The 23,609-nt window shown below is 32.0% G+C and overlaps 1 protein-coding gene across 3 annotated transcripts in view; it reads right to left on the bottom strand.

Annotated features, from left to right (window-relative positions):
* Positions 1 to 5,254: 5,254 nt before the first annotated feature.
* The window catches only part of LOC114334574 (phosphoribosyl pyrophosphate synthase-associated protein 2), a 59,059-nt gene continuing 40,704 nt past the window's right edge, over positions 5,255 to 23,609 (bottom strand). For 2 of the 3 annotated variants that reach the window (XM_050646874.1, XM_028284640.2), the window contains exon 6: positions 5,255 to 14,050. In XM_050646874.1, coding sequence (XP_050502831.1) covers positions 13,892 to 14,050 — 159 coding nt within the window. In that variant the 3' untranslated portion in view covers positions 5,255 to 13,891. The remainder of the gene's footprint in view (positions 14,051 to 23,609) is intronic. The other variant, XR_007697108.1, reaches the window with a different exon arrangement.

The raw sequence follows: 23,609 nt of genomic DNA, 5'->3' as shown, positions 1-23,609 counted from the left end.
CCTTAAGCTATCTTTTTTAGAATCTATGGAAATTAATAAACTGAAAAATACAGATATAATTCTGAATGACCAACTCGAGACAAACAGCTCCCCACTCCTCAACCTCTTCAGTTGAAGACTTAAAAAGGCAAACACATTGTAAACTATATCACTTGAGAAAGGCACTCCGCCGAAACAGCTGTAGTCACTTAGATATAATAAAGTTTGTGGAAGTATAGAAAACAAACGTTTTCAGTGTTTTATTGTTAGATAAAATGAACTTCCATCAAGTAACGGTCGAATCCATCAATTAAAATATTATACGTTAAAATAATATAAATTATTTTTGTCGGACAAAAAAGAGGGAGCGATCGTCGAGTCAGACACCCACAAGATGTCACTCTAGCGCGGTACAGTTTTGTTATTACAAAATTCTTAATTTTCAATTGAAAGTATGTATGTATATGGAAATGAGAGGAGAAAATGCTGAAAAAAATAAGTGGATTACTTTAAGGACAAATGACAAAGATTATAAAATAAACTATTTTTAATGGGAAATAAGCCACAATTTTACCAAAAAAAAAATGATTTTATTAACGTTTCGAAGCCTAAATCGGGTTTCGTTGTCAAAATACAAAATACTACTAAAATAAACAAAAATGTTATTGCTAAGTAAAAAAATTCTTCTAATAATTTATTTAATCTGACTCATTTATATTGGCAATTCAGACGTATATTATACATTTTAAAGTAGAAGACTTTAAAATGATATTGCCAATATTTATGAGTTGCGTTCCTGGGACGACTTTACTAAAAGATAGTTCATTCGATTACGTGAAATCAATCCCAACTCAAGAATATCCGTCACAAAAAAAAATCATAGCATGTGATTTTTCTTTAAAAAGACAACCAAATGCAACGATGACAGTAAAATTCTCGCGTTAGAGATTCCATAGTAAATCACGAGGGAAAACCAGGAAAAAACCTCGTGATACTATCCCGACATCGTAAGTATTTGGTCTTACATTTGATTTACTTTCAAAAAACTAATACCAAATTCTGACTTTAATATGTTTAAATTATAAGTAATATTAATAATATACAGTATTATTATATTATATATTAATATTATCTCGTGCCTGTCGGGAAGTATTCGGTAATAGGTGAAAAGGGGGGTTTAACTTTGCCACCCTTTATCTTTCTTGATGTAGACATTTTGTTGGGGTAAGTGGGGTTGAATCGTGATATTTTGGAGTGTGGAATCTGCTGTTTCTTTTTTGTACAATTGCTTGGGGACCACCCTGTATATTATTAATAATATTTATAATTCAAACATATTAAAGTCAGAATTTGGTATTAGTTTTTTGAAAGTAAATTAAATGTAAGACCAAATACTTACGATGTCGGGATAGTATCACGAGGTTTTTTTTCCTGGTTTTCCCTCGTGATTTACTATGGAATCTCTAACGCGAGAATTTTACTGTCATCGTTGCATTTGGTTGTCTTTTTAAAGACAGATCACATGCTATGATTTTTTTTTGTGACGGATATTCTTGAGTTGGGATTGATTTCATGTAATCGAATGAACTATCTTTTAGTAAAGTCGTCCCAGGAACGCAACTCATAAATATTGGCGATATCATTTTAAAGTCTTCTACTTTAAAATGTATAATATACGTCTGAATTGCCAATATAAATCAGTCAGATTAAATAAATTATTAGAAGAATTTTTTTACTTAGCAACAACATTTTTGTTTATTTTAGTAGTATTTTGTATTTTGACGACGAAACCCGATTTGGGCTTCGAAACGTCAATAAAATCATTTTTTTGGTAAAATTGTGGCTTATTTCCCATTAAAAATAGTTTATTAAAAAAATGCCACAAGGAAATAGCTTCAGAACAACATCAAGATTATAAATTTGAGAAGGTAACTGAATTTGAGTACCTTGGAGTAACAGTTACAAATAGAGGAGACGAAGAGAGAGAGATAGATAAACGGTTGTTGACAGATAGCAAAGCAGTAGGTTCATTAAACGTAGGTTATTATTAATTTAATGTTAAACTACAATTTTATTTTTATTTAATTTATTTATCAAAATTAACTCAAACCCACACAAAATTACTATTAATTGAATAGGTATTTTTAATATCTTTCAAACGAGAGAAACATTTAAAATTATCGGTCAAAGTGGGCCTGCAATGTCATCTGTAACTATTACGTCACCTGTTATGACTATTTGAGAAGCTACGTCCGTTTATTTCCTCTCTCCTAATTTCACTATTATAAGTATAACCGTTCAAAAGATATGTGCAATATGTTACGCATTAATAATTACTAATAAATTGATTTCGCTGGCTTGGGCATGTGGAAAGGATGTCAGGGGACCGATGGGCGAAGAGTATATTGTTAAGAGGTGAGGGAAGAAGGAGGGGTCGACCGAGGAAAAGTGGCTGGAAGCAGCCAAAGAGGATCTACAAAGAGCAGGCGTTGTAAACTGGAAGACAGCTGCCCTGGACAGAGTAAAGTGGAGAAAGACAGTTGAAAAATTTCAAGCCATGGGCCCCTGAGACCTGCAGTGCTGTTATATACAGTGAGGACGTTTGAGTTGGAATAAATTCATTTTCTCGAGAATGGGCGTCTTTGGAGATAAATCCCGAAACAGGTTGATTTTTATTTTTAAATTCTAATTTTTTGGTATATATATCATACTAGTGACGTCATCCACCTGGGCGTGATGACGTAATTGATGATTTTTTTAAATGAGAACAGGGGCCGTGCGATAGCTCATTCGAAAGGGTGTTCAATTTTGTATTCACTAATATAAACATTAACATAATTATTTATACAGGGTGCCCAAAAATTTTTTTTGAATTAAATTAATTGAGACGAAAAGAAGAATGTAGGTAATTTATTTATTGCAAAATACATTCTACTGCAGTCAGAAAACAGAAAAAGATGTCAATTTGAAAAACAAACATTGCTTTTAGCTTAAATTAAATGTTCGAACTGCCAAGAGGCTGGTGGGTGGCAGCTTTAATATTGAATTTAAGCGAAAAACAATAGTTATTTATCAAATAAACATTTTTCCTGTTTTGGGACAACAGTAAAATGTATTTCGAATTAAATAAATTATATACTCTTCTTTTTGTCTCAATTAATATAAAAAAATGTTTGGGCACCCTGTGTAAACATTTATGTTAATGTTTATATTAGTAAATAGAGAATTGAATAACCTTTCGAATGACCTATCAAACGACCCCTACTCTCATTTAAAAAAATCATTATTTACGTCATCACACACAGATGGGTGACGTCACTAGTATGATATATATGCCAAAAAATTATAATTAAAAAAAAAGACCTGAATTTTTTTAACTACATCTCATAAACTAATAGTTCGACGGCTGTCAAATTTATACACGCTCTTTTGAAGGTTAGGGCTGACTAAAAATCATAAATATTGATTTAATACTAAATTAAAAGTCACAGTTAGCAGGTAGCATAGAGCAATGTATTTCTTACGGGAGAACGGCCGACCACGTTGCCGGTGACTTCTCAGTCTATCTCTAAACTACCACTGTGCCGACATGAGCGGCATCGCTGCGCGTCGTAAGTGCAGCACTGCATATTCTATTCTAACTGTGGCTTCTACTTTAGTAGTGCCACTTATATGTGTCAGCCTGCGAACTTTTAATTCCACCTATTCAGTCGTGTGATGGATGACCGAAGTTAACAACTTTAACGTTTGAGTTAAAGAGATAACTCTCAGGAATAACGATGCCCATAACTATTTAGGTAAAATTCGGTGTGATGTATCGGTCAGAGTTATGAGATAGTTATTTGATCAACGTTATTTTAGAAATAAGGTTTGAAGAAAAAAGATAGTTCGGAACATAGTAGATGACCGTAAAAGTAAATCCCCATCGTCGGCCACCGTCGATGTCCGAACGGTGCCGAACAGCAAACAGCTGTTCGGGTTCGGTGGTGTTTCAAACAGTAGATAGAAACGGGGTTGCCAGATTGGTGTATTTTCCCACAATTTTGGGGTAATTTGAAAGCGTGGAAATTTTTGTAAGCAGAAATTGTAGTGGGATTTTTTGGGGGCGGAAAATTATAGAGTATTTTAAGGGGTCATGGTAAATTAAATTTGCGAATGTACATAGAACTGCGTATATTATACCGGTGATTATACTCCCATAAAATGAAGACCATAGGAACTATTAATTATTTCCAGGGCCCTCGTTGATAAGTAGTATAATTTTGGTGTACTGTTCTCTTCATTTGACTACTAATTTATTAAAATGCGGCAACAATTTAAATGTGGGGTATTTGAGCTTCAATTTGAGAGAATTTCAGTTTCTAAGTGGGGGATTTATAAAATATCATCTGGCAACTCTGGATAGAAAGCTCAGTAGATAATTAAAATAAAATTTCAACTTATATCTCTCGATTTGATTTTTGTATCATTTTTAAAATTGTATTACCCTTCTATTCTTATTTATTAAATTATTAGCTTCTAAATTCACTTGATTTCTGTCTAAAAAGTCAAAAGATGAACCTAATCTTATATAACTACAAAGTTATCTCATAACTTGAGGTTTAACGTCGCGTTATAAAGTGACAGTTGATATACCAAATAACTCGAGAACTGTCAAGAAATAACGCAAGTAGTTAAGTATGATACATCACACCAATTCGAGGATTATAACATAACTACAGGATAACTTTACGTTAACGATAACTTCGGTCATCCATCACACCGCTGAATAGCTCTCTGGAAGTATTTTTGATTTTCTCATTCCTTGTATGATGTGTTATCAATCTTTGTGTTACTGATTCTTTAAAACATTCAGGTCGCATAACAGTTGTTTTTGAACCTGTTTTGGCAAATTTAACAACTTGATTGTCGGACATAATGACTGTTTCTTGTTTCTGATAAAATTATTTTCTCAAAATTTAACTTCGCATATCTTGCAATAGCGTGAAATTCCGTTTGAAATATTTTTGGTAATTTGTCCAGAGTTCTTGAGTATTTAGACCTGTACACTTTCATCCCAATTTTTTCTGCTGTTTTAGAGCTATCTGTGTACCTAAACCTTTTATGGAAATGTTTAACCTACTGAGTTTGTTCTGTTCCTTTCCTGTATTTTCCTATTATCTCTTGGTGTTTAGTACAGTTAAATCAATGTAATTTATTTTTAGTTACAGATAGTAGCTACAGTGAGTCATGATATCTTTTGAAAAAGAAGGAATATTTAGAAAGAAAACTCTAGTTAGGATAATTATTTTTTTACTTAATTTTAAGATTATAAAACCAGCAGTCTTACAAACATACTATAGGTAAAATATAATACACACTTCTAATACTAAAAATAAAATTCGGTATACTATTAAATTATTGGAAGAAAATATCACTATTACAAACAAAAAATGCAAAAAAATTAAAAATTTTAGTTTTACATTAAAGAATAAACCATAAAATTAAACATCAATAAATGCTACAACTAACGGGACAATTGAACAATTCATAAAATATTTGTAGGAGCCGTAAATGTGTACCAAAAGCGTATAGATCGGGGCATTTAGCAATAAAAACACCAGAATAAATAAATTTTTAAACACAGCACCTATCGACTTACAACTTTTTGCATTGTGTTTAGGATCATGTCAGGAAAAAAGTCCACTATAGAAAATGGGCAGAAATGCATAATTGCATCCAAAAGTGCATAAACATGTCAAAATCAGTATATTAAGGGCCAGATTTTGTTATTCGGTGGGTTTTTGGGGTCACAACACGAATATGCAATCAGAACCGACCCCATGCATCTGATGCTCATGGTTACTGTTAGGGCACGTCATCTGGAGTTTGGAGGGGTTTCGGTACTATGTAAATTGATGCAAACAGATTACTCGGAGGGTTTTTAGGATCGCTGAACACGAATACGTCATCAGAACTGACCCTCGGAGCACCTAGTGCCCAGGATAACTGATTTGCACGATATATTCTGGAATTTCGTTTTCGGAGGTCGGTTCTGATAGCCTATTCGTGTTCAGCAACGTAAAAAACCACCACAGTAGATCCTGAGTAATCTACTTGCATCAATTTAGTGTCGGAAGGCCTCAAAATTCCAGAAAATGACGTGCATATCATTCACCCTGGTCACTAGGTGCTCTGAGAGTCGGTTCTGATGTCATATTTGTGTCGAGCAACCCCCAAAAAATCCCCTGAGTTAGTATCACTTTAGTGCCGCAATCCCTCGAAATTCCAGAAGATGACCCTGGGCAACAGGTGCTCTAGGGCAGGGGTCACCAATTAGTTTCCCTGAGGGTCCGTTTCGAAAACCTATGATACTTCCGGGGTCAGGATTTATGCTGCCTGTGTCTGACTGTTCTGATTCGGTTTCTTTGTGGATTCTTGTTAAAAAATATCCCCTATAAACATATCAGAAGGGTGCCGGGCGAAATTTTTGGGCAGAAATTGTTTAATATATTTTTTAACAAATTCAAATCATCACTTCTTTTGCCCGCGAAAATATGTTCTTAGCATTTTTGGGTCATCTTAAGGTACTAGTACACTTTAAAGGACCAAACAAGCATTTTTTCAAGATTTTTTTTCTCAGAACCCTTATTAAAAATTAACATAAAACGTTTTATATATTAATATCTAACTCTTGAAGAATACAGAAAATATATCTTTTTCATTTATGAACGTACACCAATATTGTAGAGGGCGCCTAAGCCGAGGCCACGAAAAAAAGTAGTTCCGATGGCGGACAGTTAATCTCAGGATTGGGATCTCTGAAATAAAAAAATCGTACGGCATTTAAAAAAGGAAGATTTCTTACGTGACAATTTACCACCGTTAGTGAAAGATTCCGCAAAAAAAGATTTCACGGAAATTAAAAAAAAATTGTGAAAAAATCGTCCCTTTTTCTGCAGTTTTTATTGGTTAAAATTTTTTTTAATTTTTGGTGAAATTGTGGTAAATTGTCATGTAAAAAACCTTCCTTTTTCAAATGAAGCACGATTTTTCTGTTTCAGATATCCCAATCCTGAGATTAACTGTCCGCCATCATTTTTCGACGTCTCGAATTTTGCGCCCTCTACAATATTAGTGTACGTGCGTAAATGAAAAAAGATATATTTTTTGTACTCTCTAATAGTTAGATATTAATATGTAAAAAGTTTTATGTTCAATTTTGATAAAGGTTCTGAGAAAAAAATTCTTGAAAAAAATAATTATTTTTGGTCTTCTAAAGTGTACTAGTACCTTAAATAAAAAAGATCTGTCATTTTATTAAAGCTTAAGAGTTTTCAAGCATCGCAAATGCATATTTTCGCATTTTTCAGATTTTAATCGCTTATAACTCGAAAACTATCAACTTTTCAGAAATATGACAAGAGACCTTTATTGTTTATAATTACCCAAGAAACCTAAAAATACATCTTTCTAGACAAAAAAGTAATTTTGAATTTGCTTAAAAAATAGTTTCACCCGGCACCCTTCAGATTTGTTTAAAGGGGACATTTTTGAACAGGAATCCGCAAAGAAATCGAGTCAGAAACATTTTTCAGACGAAAGTGGCCTCACACATGGACTAATATGAAAAGGAAAACTAATAATATCTGATTGTTTTTTGGTTACTGTATACTTTTCTGTAAGTTTTCCTGGTACAATAAATAAAATATAAATTCATTGTGTATTGTTTTGATGTTATTATCAGTATATTTTGAAAACAGCAGTATTGTAAATTATTGTTAATGAGAATATTTTAAACATTAGAAATTTATATTTTGAATGCTAATGAAGTTTTTAGACATCTTCAATTTTGTAGAAAGGAAACTGAGGAATTTAAAATAAACAATCATAGTACAAAATGGTAATTAACATGTTATCTTTTCTACATTAGTTTCAATGCAAGGTGTTTGTTGCAAACTTATTAAATCTGAAAATTATTTTAATTAAATGCACATCTGAAAAGTACATACTCCTACTTAACATATAGTAGAGAGGAAATGAATATAAAAAAATGCACATGACAATTTTATATTACAGCTTACTTAATTTCAAAATTAATGATTAGTAAGTATAACAATAAGGGGGAAAACTCTTTACAAAATTAAATTAATCAGAGAGAAAAATGACATTTTTTATGTACAACCTGTCTGAAGTTTGGAGTGAGTTTAGTGCAACTGATGTCTCATTAGGGAGTTGAGATATTCATCTGTTAAGTGAGATCTCTACCGATTTTTAATAAAGTTCATTATTGATAAAGCGGCTTCGCACACATAAGTTGAGCCAAACATAGTACACAATTTCATGGCCAGATTTTCAAAATTGCCAAACACTAGGTATATTCTGAATTTATTGACGGTTCGCACAAAACTAGCTCACGGTCCGGATGCGGACCGTGGTCCGCTAATTGGTGACCCCTGCTCTAGGGGGTCGGTTCTAATGAGGTACTCGTGTTCAGCGATCCCCTCCGAGTAATCAATTTGCATCAATTGAGTACCGAAAACCCTCTAAAATTTAGATGGCGTACCTTAGTAGTAAACCCGGGCACCAGGTATTTCGGCGGTCGGTTCTGATTGCGTATTCGTCTTCTTCTTCTTCTTAAGGTGCCGAGACCGCTTGTCGATCGTTGGCTCTCATGTTATTATTATATTATATATTAACAGTGTTCAGTGACCCCAAAAACCCACTGAATAACAAAATGTGGCCATTAATATACAGAAATTCAAAGGATCACAAAGAGCTACCTTGATGGACTGAGAAGTCATCCAAATGATGAAGCAAGACAGCTAAACACTCCTCCCGAATTCGCAAGACGACTGAAGAAACTATGGCCAACAGATTTAATAAATTAAATATATTATGATCTAATGTAAAAATTGTAATAGGAGGGTTGCCACAGGGCAGCTTCTCCCTCATGTATTTAACATTCAAACTATTTACTTATAGCTTCGATGAAGCAGATTGTAAATTAAAATATTTTGTAATAATAAAAATTATAAAAACATATGTAATAATAATAAAAAATTAATATGAATACTGATTTTGACATGTTTATGCACTTTTAGATGCATGTTGTACCCTTTAAAATGCAATTGTTATGCATTTCCACCCATTTTTCTATCGTAGACTTTTTTCCTGGCGTCATCCTGAACACCATTCAAAAAGTTGCAAGTCTCTAGATGCTGTGCTTAAAAATCAATTTATTTTTTCCTAAATGCTCTGGTCTAGTAGCAATTTTGATGAATGTTGTAAATTGTTTGTTCTTATATACTAAATTTATAAAAACAATCAAAAAACTTGACTCAAATGTGGTATTTACAGGTGAAGATGGATGTACTAAACGATAAACGATGGTTTAAACATCCAACAAAAGAGTAATGTTTATGATTATAGATAAAATAAATGTATAATATCTGACTCAATGAAGTTTCGTATAAATTAAAACATTTTTTATAAGTCAGTGTCAACGCTATTAAAGATATTTCACAATATGGTACATAAAATAGGTGAAAAAGAAATTAGAAACTATTGTTTGGATTTCTGAACCGTATAGGGATTTAGTAAACCCTCTTCTCACTAAAGAATTATGCTAAAAGTGTCAAATGTCAAAAGATGTGTTTCTGTGCTTCCTAAGTTTAGAAAAAGTATTCATGCGAAACATGGAAAATTTCTAGCTTTGGTAAATTTGAAGTAAACCATAAAGTTTTATGAATAATAACAAATGAGAACTGGCAACAAAACAATAGGATTAGATAGAATTCACGACTAAGTCTCAAACAATATTAACATAAGCAAAGGGATAATACATGTACTCAAAAAATACTATTCAGCAGAAAAATTCATTGCGGGAATAAATCTTAATGGCATCCAAATATTTACCGCTGACAAAGCAGTTTAAAGCATGCAATGAGTTTGGAATAGAGATAAATAACAAAAATACCGAAATGATGGTAAAGAAGAATTAAAAAAATATTCCGTTCCCTCTAATATCAGTCGCTTTTAAATGGAAAAATGCTGAACAGGTAACTCATAACAGATCTCGGGACGTTGGATTAAATCAGTGATTCCCAAAGTGGTCCAGGTGGACCCCCAGGGGTCCACGAGGGATTCAACGGGGGTTTACGTTGGCGTGAAATAAAAATGGGGGTTCACAAGTTGCAAGTGGGGTCCACGAAAATTTTATAGCGATTTGGTATTTATTTAAACAAATTTGCATTTTTTTATTGTAAAATATCAATGGAAAAAATAATATTTTAAGAGTAATGGCCCAAAAATATTATTATAATGCATCATAAAAAGTTATTTTGATTAAAGACAAGTTGTTGATCAAATTTTAGTGTAGAAAACGTTAAAATACCGTTTTTTACATTTTCCTCCATTTCCAAAACAAATGTCTTTCGATTTGACTGAAAATTTGCCCACAGATAGCCAAAATACAGGACTTTAAGTGGTTAAAAGGATTTGTATCGTTTTACAATACAAAAAAAAATACGTGGAATAATATCAGAGTCAAAAATATATGTAGGCATCTACTGTAAGTACAATTAATTCGGAAAATATCCGCCATACGAAAAAAATGGTTAAAAAAATTATAATAATTATTGTAAACACAATTTTTTTGGATCAATTTCAATTCCTACCATTTTTGTCGAAAAGTTGAGAATTGCGGAGATATTGAACAAAAACCACTGCTATCAAATCAATCAGGGCTTATGCTCGCGCGTTTACCGCATACGTACTACCTGAAATATTGATTTTAGCAAAAACATGAGAGAGATCAAAATTGTATAAAATTTAATTCTCTCCATTTTTGTATAGGTACATTTTTGTTATAAAACTAATAATAAACGAGATAATTCAATAATTATGCTGTAACTGTCACTCTTTCTCCCATAATTCGGAAAATATCGACGGCACAAAAAATTTATAATAGAATAAATTATACGAAATCATATTTTCCACAACTTCAGTTTTTACACTTGTTGTCGAAACGTTAAATATGGCGGAGATATTGAGCAAAAACGGTTCTCCTTTATTCGAGATTTTAAATTTACACTACTATTGACCCCCTTAAGATTAGAAAAATAGAATCTTGCTTGGGTAGCTCGGCATGCAAGATCAAATGCTAACCCGACTGTACTATATAATTTTGACTCTTTATTGCATGTAACTTTTCTTGTATTGTAAAACTATACAAATTCTTTTAACCATTATACACATAAGTCCTGTGTTTTGGATATATGTGGGCAAATTTTCAGCCAAATAGAAGAACATGTATTTTGAGAATGGAGGAAAATGGAAAACAGTATTTTATCGTTTTCTACGCTAAAGTTTGATCAACAACTTGTTTTAAAACAAAAAACTTGTTATAATGCCTAATAATCACATTTTGGATAACCCTTATATTAAAACACAATTTTTTCAATTATTGATAATTTACGATAAAAAATGCAAATTTGTTTAAATAGATTCCAAATCAATGTAAAATCGCTTAAAATGATATTTTGAGAAAAGAAAAGAAGACGAAAAAGACCTTCAATGTCTTATTTTTACCCCCCCCCCCCAATGTTTTTCATTGGAAGTATGGTAAAAATATAGCAGCAGGGGGTCCACCGAAACCAGTATATTTTTTAAAGGGGTCTACGAGAAAAAATAGTTTGGGAACCTCTGGATTAAATGAATAAAAGACAAGATGGTCAATATACAGGATGTAACAAAAATACAGGTCATAAATTAAGGTACATATTCTGGGACCAAAAATAGTTCGAATGAACCTAACTTACCTTAGTACAAATATGCACATAAAAAAGTTACAGCCCTTTGAAGTTACAAAATGAATATCAATTTTCTCGAATATATCGAAAACTATTAGACTTTTTATTGAAAATGGACGTGTGGCATTCTTATGATAGGAACATCTTAAAGAAAAATTATAGTGAAATTTATGCACCCCCTAAAAATTGTATGGGGTTTTCTTCCCTTAACCCCCCCCCCCCAAACTTTTGTGTACGTGCCAATTAAAATATTATTGTGGTGCCATTAGTTAAACTGAATATTTTCAAAACTTTTTTGCCTCTTAGTATTTTTTCGATAAGGCAGTTTTTATCGAGATGCGGCTTTTTTTAATATGTTTACATAAAAAGAATTATGGGGGTTTTGTTCCTTTAAACTCGTTCGATTACGTTCCAATTAAACTATTATTGCGGTACCATTAGTTAAACACAGTATTTCTAAAACTTTTTTGTTTCTTTGTATTTTTTCGATAAGGCACCTTTTATCGAGATGTGGCTTCTTTTTTAATATGGTTCAAAATATACCTAAAAATGTAAATCATAAATAAATTTGCATATTATTACCAAGTCTCCATAATCGTACTTAACCATATACAAATATGTGGTGGATTTGACAAATATTCAAAATAACTCGATAAAAACTGACTTTTCGAAAAAGTACTAGGAGGCAAAAAAGTTTTTAAAACACTTTGTTTAACTAATGGTAGTGCAATAATAATTAAATTGAAACGTGCACAAAAGTTTGTGGGGGTTTAAAAGAACAAAATCCCCATAAAAGTTTTAAGGGGTGTCCAAATTTCACTATAATTTTTTCTTAAGATACTACTGCCATAAGAATGCCACATGCCCATTTTCAATAAAAAATCTCTAGTAGTTTTCGATATATTGGAAAAAATCGATTTTCATTTTGTAACTTCGAAGGACTGTAATTTTTTTTATGTGCACATTGGTACTAAGGTAAGTTAGGTTCAATCGAACTATTTTTGGTCTCAGAATATGTGATTTAATTTATGACCTGTATTTTTGTTACACCCTGTAGTTTATGGTCAATACTAGTTTATGGAGTCGGTAGGGAACCATAAAGACTTAAAGAACTAGAAATAATCGAAACGAGAGTTTACCATCAAATCATGAAAATATCTTGGACAGTAAATATTCCAAATGAAGAAGTTCTACAACAATTAAAAAAAGAGCAAGAAAAATATTACATCCCCAATTAATTGTAAAAGATAAAATCGAAAGACCATAAGGCATTTGAAGGAAAATATGTCATGGATGAAAATCATCAGATAATGGACTGGGCTAGGTTTGAAGAGATTTTGTCAGAATAAACGCTATTCTCCGTCTTAAAGTTGACAACACTCGGAGGAACACAATTCTAAATATGTAATCTATTTTTTATGATTAAATCCATATTTTTATGATCAAATCAGATTTGTGATGAATCTAGTTTTATTTCCTACAAATTATTTTGCCGTTTTAATGATCACCGAATATTTTTGTATATCGACAATGTCCTACTAAATGAATTTAAGCTCTTATATATAAATGTGAATATGCAAGTCATACAAAATCAAAACCAATGCATACGATATCTTAAAATATACAAATTGAATCTTTAATGCTCTGAAATTCTCTTTAACATCTATACTATAACATGTTGTTCTGAAGCTATTTCCTTGTGGCATTTTTATAATCAACTATTTTCAATGGGAAATAAGCCACAATTTTACCAAAAAAATGATTTTATTAACGTTTCGACGTCCAAGTCGGGTGTCGTTGTCAAAATACAAAATAATACTAAATTAAACGAAAATGTTGTTGCTTAGTAAAAAATTCTTCTAATAATTTATTTAATCTGACTCATTTATAACGTTAATAAAATAATTTTTTTTGGTAAAATTGTGGCTTATTTCCCATTGAAAATAGTTGATTATCTATAACATGTTTCATTTGCACAAACATCAGGTATTTTCTATTAACAGCTTATTTCAAAGCTTGTAAGTTAGTAATGAAATGCACTGGTTTTTATTTTATAATAATTGCATATTATATTGCTAAAAACTCAATAATACCGAATTTTTTGTTCAATATATGAAGATTTAGTCTTCCAATGTAACATTCTTAAATAGATATGACATGGATTCCTTGTTATGAATTCTTCTAATAGCTTCAGAGAGCAATATTGATATATCCACAGTTTTAATCTTATGGCACTGCATTTTCTGTAGCTCATGGGGAATTGTATTTGTGACTACCACCTAGAAAAGAAGTTCATATCTACACTGACTGGCACGAAAAATGGGTCATTTTTGATGTCCCGGATCTCCTAAACCTGTTGTCCGATTTAAGTAATTTTTTTAATATGTAATATTGTTGCTAGACAGGTAATTTTTCATTGTATACCGGGTGTACCAACCAAACTGGGTATTTTTTCTTAATTTTCACAACATTCTGTGGAATATTCTAGCCTTTATAAAATATTGAAATTAAAGCCCAACTATAGCCCCAGGTTTTCTGAACATTCTGTTTTTTATTTATTCGCTTATGTTGGATAACAAAAAAGTTAGGGACTTTAACAGCTAGCCATGTTTTTTCTCAATACAAGGTGTTTCTAAATAAGTGCGACAAACTTTAAGGGGCAATTCTGCATGAAAAAATAATGACCGTTTGCTTTAACACATGTCTGCAATTGCTTCGTTTCCGAGATACTGGATGTTGAATTATTTTCTTACAAACTGACGACTTATTTATTGCTCTAAAACCGGTTGAGATATGAAAATGAAATTTGGTAGGATTTAAGATACAATTATTGCATATTTTTTGACATGCAACTAAAAATTCTATATTTACTATTGGCGTGCATGCGGGTAATATGACCGGGAAATATGACCCGTATGCACGCCAATGGTGAATATAAATTCTTAATTGTATGTCAAAAAATGCGCGATATTTACCTCTTAAAACCTACTAAATTTCATTCGCATATCTCAACCGGTTTTAGAGCAATAAATAAATCGTGAGTTTGTAAGACAAAACTCAACATCCCGTATCTCGGAAACGAAGCATTTGCGAACATAGGTTTATCAAGCAAACGGTCATAATTTTTTCATGCAGAATTACCCCTTAAAGTTTGTCGCACTTATTTAGTAACACCTTGTAATGATAAAGAACATGGCTAGTTGTTAAAGTCCCTAACTTTTTTTATTATCCAACATAAGCAAATGAATAAAAAAACATAATGTTAAGAAAACCTGGGGCTATAGTTGGGTTTTAATTTCAATATTTTATAAAGGCTAGAATATTCCACAGGGTGTTGTGACAATTGAGAAAAAACCCAGTTTGATTTAGTCTAGGCGCCAAATAGAGCTCACCGTGTCCTTTTCAATTCTGATGGACAAATTCAACGGTTTCTTATGGATTTTTGGCTGCTGATTACGAATTTCGAGGGTGGATTTCGATCCGAGTATTCGAAAAATTGTTATAAACAATGTAATTGTTTATAAGGCTCTGGCTCATAAACTAAAAGAGATACAAAAAAATGTTTCAAATAAAATTTGTTCCTTAATAAAAAATGAAGAAAAATCGTTTACTAAACTCAAATCCAATAATTAGAACTCAAGATATTGGAATATTAGTCCACAATGCAAATTGGAAATTGCAAAATAAGTATTTTTCGAAGCTTTATCGATCGTAACTCGGCTTCTACGCATGCAAATGAGCCTTAGAAGGTCCCATTTTAAAGCTTAATTAATAGTCTTCCAAAAAAAGTTTGTAAAATTGCTTTGTCTTCATTTGTTTTAAAGTTAAACCCGTTTGAAGTTATAATTTTCTTAAAAAAATTGGACATTAATTTGTTTATAAGGGTTTCAAGCAAATTTGAGCCATAAAAATGTATACTTTAATTAACAGTAAAGATAGAAAAACACAAAAGGAACAATTTGAGCTTATGAAAATGTTCGTAAGTTTATTTTTGACCAAGATATCGATATTTTAATAGCGTGCTATGAGGAGCAAGATCGGGTCATGCTCACAGTGTAAAGGTTCACGTGCTAACGTCTCCATACAAATTATAATTTCTATGTATATATACGTTCTTCATTTTTCATTTTTGAAGATTCTAATAAAATTTTATATAATTCTTATTATTCTTATATTAAATCATCATACTGTACCTCTATTTACTTTGAATAACCTTTCATTCTATTTACTTTGTCTTCTATTTTTTGTACTAAATGAGAAAAAAAAACAATAAAAACTAATGTTTCAGAAATATAACTAAAAAGTCAGCTGATATTATTTGTTAAGAATAGGCAAGGGCTCCTGAGCAAAATAATGTAACACGAGAGCAGTCGATCGGTGTCTTTACCGCGATATTACTTGACTGTGAGCTGATCTTGCACCTCATAGCGCGCCATTACATTTTCATAAGCTCAAATTATTCCTTTTGAGTTCTTCTATCATTATTGTTAATTAAAGTATAAATGTTTATGGCTCAAATTTGCTTGAAATGCTTATAAACAAATTAATGTACAATTTTTTAAAGAAAATTACAAATTCAAACGGATATAACTTTAAAACAAATGAAGACAAAATAATTTAACAAACTATGTTTGGAAACCTATTAATTAAGCTTTAAAATGACACCTTCTAGTGCTCATTTGCATACGCAAAAGCCGAGTTACGATCGATAAAGCTTCGAAAAATACTTATTTTGCAATTTGCATTGTGCACTAATTTGACAATATCTTGAGTTCTAATTGTTGGATTTAAGTTTAGTAAACATTTTTTTCTTCGTTTTTTTAAGGAACAAATTTTATTTGAAACATTTTTTTGTATCTCTTTTAGTTTATGAGCCAGAGCCTTATAAACAATTAAATTGTTTATAACAATTGTTTGACCACTCGAATCGAAATCCACCCTCGAAATTCGTAATCAACAGCCAAAAATCCATAATAAACCGTTAAGTTTGTCCATCAGAATTAAAAAGGACACGGTGACCCCTCTGGCGCCTAGATTAATTGATATACCCGGTATACAATGAAAATTTACCTGTCTAGCAACAATATTATTACAGCGATATTGTTAAAGAATAAGGATAAAACATATTAAAACAATGACTTAAATCGGACAACAGGTTTAGGAGATACGAGACATCAAAATGACCCATTTTTTGGGGTACCCGTTTTTCGTGCCGGTGAGTGTATATTAACATGAATTTTATAAAAAAAATATGTTTGCTTTCTAGTACAAGAAATCCTAGAGCACAACAGACGCGAAAGCAGAAAATTCTATAAAAGAAAGCACACAGTCATTTAGACCAAAATTGACGATACGCAAAGACAAGGACGGAGAACTACTAACAGGGAAGCAAAAAATTATGAGATGGAAAGAATACTTCTAAGAAAACCTAAATGGAGATAATGAAAATGATCAAAACGAGACAATCAGCCCTGTGATGGATGACCGAAGTTATCTTTACCGTTTGCGTTAAAGTTAGGATAACTTTGACGGATAACTGTCTCGATAACTTTTTACGTAAATTCCGTGTGACGTATCCGTCAACGTTATGAGATGAGTTAATGTTGTTCTGAAGCTATTTCCTTGTGGCATTTTTATGATTAACTATTTAGATGGGAAATAAGCCACAATTAAATTGAAAAAAATAATTTTATTAACCTTTCGACGCCCAAATCGGGTGTCGTTGTCAAAATACAAAATACTATTGGGCGTTGAAACGTTAATAAAATTATTTTTTCAATTTAATTGTGGCTTATTTCCCATCTAAATAGTTAATCATGAGATGCGTTATTTCTTAAACGCTAAAAAAGAAGTAACTATTGGTTTCTCTAACAAAGAAAACCTTATGTATTAATAGTACAAGTTGGACAGAGTGCGAGAGAATGATGGGAACATGGCACATGATGGGAAGATAACGATAAAAGTAGGTAAAGCAATAAAATTAATAGCTGGGTGGCCCGCTGAATTTTTATAAATTTAAAAACATCTTTTTTAAATATCTCTCGATTTGGTTTTTGTATGATTTTTTAAAATTGTACCTATTGCCCTTCTATTCTTAAATCATTAGCTTTATTTTTCATTTTTAATTATTGTTTTAATTTTTCTCATTTTGAATTTTTCTTCTCATTAGTTTTGGACCAGATAACAGCGAAACTACAGGGTAGCATTCCATGGTGCCTAATGTATGCTGATGATGTAGTGTTAGTAGGAAATAGTGAAAGAGACTTAGAGCAAAAACTGGAACAGTGGAGACAAGCTCTGGAGGAAAAAGGTTTAAAACTTAGTAGGACAAAAACAGAGTATTTGGAATGTTCATTTAAAGATGGAGTTGCTACAAATAAAATGGTATGTTTGGATGGTGAAATGATTGTGAAAAGCAATAGTTTTAAGTACCTAGGATCGGTATTACAGATTAGTGGAGAAATAGATGGAGATGCATGCAGTAGAATTAGGGCTGGATGGATGAAGTGGAAAGAAGCGAGTGGTGTGTTGTGTGACAGAAAAATTCCAATGAAGCTAAAGGGAAAATTCTATAAAACAGCCATAAGACCGGCTATGATGTACGGAACTGAATGTTGGGCAGTGAAAAAGAAAGGAACAACGAATGCATGTTGCGGAAATGAGAATGCTTAGATGGATGAGTGGAGTGACAAAAAAGGATACAATTAGAAATGAGTCTATTAGGGGAAGTCTAGGTGTGGCTCCAATTGATGCCAAAATGAGAGAGCATATGTTAAGATGGTTTGGTCATGTCGAGACGTTAATCACCCAATACGAAGAAAAGCTGAAGTGCAGATTCCTGGAAGGAGTAGGAGAGGAAGACCAAAGAAGACCTGGGGAGAGACGATAAGGCAGGACATGTTAGTAAAGGGGATTAACATTGATATGACCCAAGATAGAATTGTGTGGAGAAATGCAATTACGGAAGCCGACCTCGCATAGGGATAAGGCAAAGAGAAGGATGATGATGAATTATTGTTTTAATTTTATTATTACCTACGTGTTTCTAATTGTTATCTTAGGTCTATGTTTTCGATATTTTTAATTTTGTGCTGCTTTATATTTGATATTAAATTTGATTTATTAAATTAATAAAATGCCGCACAAGATCCTGTGACAACCTGAAGCACCATTCTACGTTAAATATTCACTTGATTTCTATCTAAAAACAAATCAAAACATAAACCTAACCTTACAATCCTTACATAACTACAAAGTTATTTCATAACTGCACGTTTAACGTCGCGTTATAAAGTGACAGTTGATACATCAGATAACTTAAGAACTGCCAAGAAATAACGCAAGTAGTTAAGTTAAATATGATATGTCACACCAATTCGACGGACGATTATAACTTAACTACAGGATAACTTTACGTTATATTTAACGTGAGTGATTCGTCACGGGGCTGAATATATTATACGGCGGAGCAGCACATTGAAAATCCGAGTTATGAAGAAGTAGTTCAAATAATAAAGAAACTAAAAAACAATAAAACGCCAGGAACGGAGGGAATTTCGGTAGAATTATTAAAGCATAGAGGATCCGAACTCTGGGGAAGAATTCATTACCTAATAACATTAATATGGACCAATGAGCAAATGCCGGAGGAATGGACAGTTGGCCTTAGACAGCCAATATAAAAAAAAAGAATGTGTGTGTACTTTGTACGCACGTAAGAAGTTATGCTTCTATTATAATATAATTTCAACGAAATAAATATACTTAACAGTTACAATACCAAAAATTAACAATAATTACCAAAAATTAACAATACGAAAAATAAAATAAAATAAAAAAAAATTAATATGAATCGTCCGGGATTTGAACCCGCGATCTTTCGATCTCTGGTCCAATGCTATACCAACCGAGCTATCCAAGCCCCGTGCTATTGACGTGTCGGATATAATTACACATCGCGGTGACAAATAGATCAAAGTGAAGTATAAAAATAGATATTTTATTATCTTACGCCCGAGGAAGACAAATCCAAAGACACAAAAATTATAATAAATAATACATTTACTAAGAACACTAATATATTATTTTAATGACTTATTTGCGCTGATACATACATAATTTGAAATATTAGCAACGAACTACATACTGTCTGTCTGCGCATGCGCCAGGGAATTATAAAATTTCACCCTCGATCGTAAAGAAGTATAACTTCAAAAAGAGAAAAGAGGGAATGCCAGAATTATAGGCCAGTTACATTGCTAAATGTAATATACAAAATTCTTTCTGGTATAATCTACAATAGATTGTTAGAATACTCCGAAAATATAATTAGTGACTATCAAAATGGATTCAGACGTGTTTACGGTGTTAATTTTTGTTAACAATTTTGATGTATACTGGAGCAGCATTATTCCTCTATAATTATGCTGGTCAGTTTTAGTCCTTTTTTGTATATTGGTATTGGTAGGGGAGCAAAGTATGCTAAATGTGCAGTCACTCGAGCGCTTTGGGGACCTATTGGGTTGTGATTATTAAGTAGTAAAACTAAAAAAAGTTAAGTAAAATTTTCCATTTTAGTGGGAGCTTTCCATTTTTTAATTTAATTTTCCATTTCCAACAATAGTTTTTCCGATTATAGCGCCATCTATCCATAATCAGAAAAAATGTTTCGAATAAAAGTTGCTTATTTTTACGCAAAGAATCCAAATCTGCAATAAAAAATGGGGGCTCCCATTTAAGATTTTAAAGTAACCCCCCACCCCTCCGTGGGTGGTCGTGTTTGGTACCCTTCGATAGATTTTTCAAAAATATTGAATAAGTGTATTTTGCAGTTTTTCGATCTGATGTTTATTTTGCGAAATATCGCGGGATTTTTATTTAAAATTTTAAATTTGCCCCCCACCCCTCTCAGTGGGGGTCATGTTTGGTATCTTTCGATAGATTTTTAAAAAATATTGAACACCTAGTTTTTAGTTTTTCGATCTGACGTTCATTTGCGAAATATTCGCTTTTTTTTGTGAAACTTTTTAACTCACCCATTACTTAACTTACTTTATCTTAATCTGATAATTTCGAGTAATTTTAAGGATATATTTTTTTCGGGCCCCCCTGAACGAACTCCCCTGTGTTAAGAGCCAATATATGGTAAAGGTACATCTGCAGGGTACCACGTTTCTCCCCATATGATAATCTGTACCGCTCGAGTAACTGCAAAAATCCCCGCTTGGGCTCCCCTACCATATGTTTATGTTTGCTCTCCATTCCTCTGGTATGGTATCATATCTTATTTTTTCGCTTTCTTGTTTCTCAATATGTTACAAATTTCCAGCAGTAACAGTTTTATCATTTTTCAACAATTATTGCTTCCTTTTGTTTTCAGCAATAATTGAACCTGATGGGATTTATACAATTATGATCAATCTGCTTGATGATTTTCAGTTAAAGCTAATGACATTAGCAGAAGACCTATGCAGATTCTGCCACCTAGAAGAAACAGCAGATCGCATTTTTAGGTCAGTGTGACAGTCTAGCAAATGTGTGGTTCTTTGAATTATGTAGGTGAAGAAAACCCACCAGGGTCAATCCATGCCAAGTGATCCAATATAAATTAAGTTGGTTGCTTGACTATTTTTAATAATTTTTATTTTTCTACCTTTTAAACTTCAGTCTATATAGACTACAATACAAAATTCTATTTATTTTATTTTGTTAACATTTAGTTTGCCGATGACGGCCATTTTTGTTAAAGCGTATCGATCCTTTTCACGTAAAACATGGCTTCGCTCTTTAGCCAATATTTTCACTGAGGTTTGTCCTAGAACAATAAATCAAAAACCAAACTTTTTAGAAAAGTATGCTCTAAAAAAGCGGCCTATAGCATTATTTAATTTCAAACTAACCTCAGCCCTTAAGGCCTTAAATGAACCTCAAAATTTGAAAAGGTACACTGATAAAATTCCATTTTCAGCATTTTTTTAACAGCATAAGGCAAGCCGATAATGGTTTGTAATTTTTTTCTGGAAAAGACATACGTACATACTTAAAAAAAAAAACAAAAATTGAGCTTTGAAACGAGTAAATTTAAAAAAAAATCTAAAAAATGTAATTTTTTGCAAAAACTCAAAGTTTGACCATTTATATCTCTTATGGGCACGGATGAAAAAATTTGAAATTTGGCTGAATGTTAGCCCCTAGCAAGTAGAATAAAGAGTAAAAATTTGGAGTTGCAGACTTACGTCACATAGGAGTTACAGGTCTGAAAAATGGTCAAAAATCAAAATGGTCAAAATTTGAGCGTTTGCGGACAGGGTAATTAAAATTCAAATAAACTGTCTAATGAAATAAAAATTAATCTATTTTTACCAGATTTCACAATGAATAAAAATTTATACAGGGTGGGCCAAAGAAAAGAGTTCACCTTGGCAGTTATTAGATTTTAAGGGAATGCCGAAACAATGGGAGTAGGGGGTCGTATGTTATTTCATTTGAAAGAGTGTTCAATTCTCTATTCAGTAGTATAAACAATATCATTATTTATACAGAGTGGCCAAAAAAATAATTTTTGAATTAAATTAATTGACACAAAAAGACAAATGTATGTAATTAATTTAACTCAAAATACATATTATTGCTGTCATAAAATAGAAAAAAATTATTTTTTGGCAAATAAACATTGCTTTTCGCTTAAGAGGATGGGTACGTATTTTCGGCTGCAATGCTATTCAAATGGGGATTCATTTTTTTCGAATCCTGAGAAAACTAATTAGTATTTTTGAAAAATTTAAATGCAGAATGAAAGATTACGTTATTAGCGAGGGCCGAAAGTCCCTGAGGACTTCTATAATGTACTTCTGTAATGTAAAGTGCCGTTCTGAGGAGAAAGGCACTCTGCCGAAACAGCTGTAGTCACTTAGTTGTAATAAATTTTGTGGAAGTATAGAAAACAAACGTTTTCAGTGTTTTATTGTTAGATTAAATAAATTACATACATTCTTCTTTTTGCGCCAATTAATTTAATTCAAAAAATATTTTTTTGGTCACCCTGTATAAATAATGATCATAATGTTTATATTACTGAATAGAGAATTGAACACGCTTTCAAATAAAATAACACAAGACCCCTATTCCCATTATTTAAAAAAATCATCGATTACGTCATCACGCTCTGATGGATGACGTCACGTAGTATGAAATATATCCCAAAAAGTTGCAATATGAAAATAAAAATGGACCTATTTCGGCATTTCCTTAAAATCTAATAGGTAACTATTGCCAAATATCGAGGTGGACTCTTTTCTTTGGCCCAACCTGTATAAATTTGTATTCATTGTGAAATCTGGTGAAAATACATTAATTTTTATTTCATTAGACAGTTTATTTGAATTTTAATTACCCTGCCCGCAAACGCTCAAATTTTGACCATTTGGATTTTTGACCATTTTTTCAGGCCTGTAACTCCTATATGACGTAAGTCTGCAACTCCAAATTTTTACTCTTTATTCTACTTGCTAGGGGCTAACATTCAGCCAAATTTCAAATTTTTTCATCCGTGCCCATCAGAGATATATAAAGGGTCAAACTTTGAGATTTTTCAAAAAATTACATTTTTGAGATTTTTTTTGAAAAAATTTACTCAAGTCTCAAAGCTCAAACTTTTTTTATTTAAAGTATGTACGTATGTCTTTTCCAGAAAAAAATTACAAACCATTATCGGCTTGCCTTATGCTGTTAAAAAAATGCTGAAAATGGAATTTTAACAGTGAACTTTGAGGTTCATTTAAGGCCTTAAGGGTAGTTTGAAATTAAATAATGCTGCAGGCAGTTTTTTTTAGAGCATAC

The sequence above is a fragment of the Diabrotica virgifera genome, chromosome 3, assembly GCF_917563875.1.
Source record: "Diabrotica virgifera virgifera chromosome 3, PGI_DIABVI_V3a".
Taxonomy (NCBI): domain Eukaryota; kingdom Metazoa; phylum Arthropoda; class Insecta; order Coleoptera; family Chrysomelidae; genus Diabrotica; species Diabrotica virgifera.
Note: the sequence above shows the minus strand (reverse complement) of the source record. Positions and strands in the feature narration are given on the sequence as shown.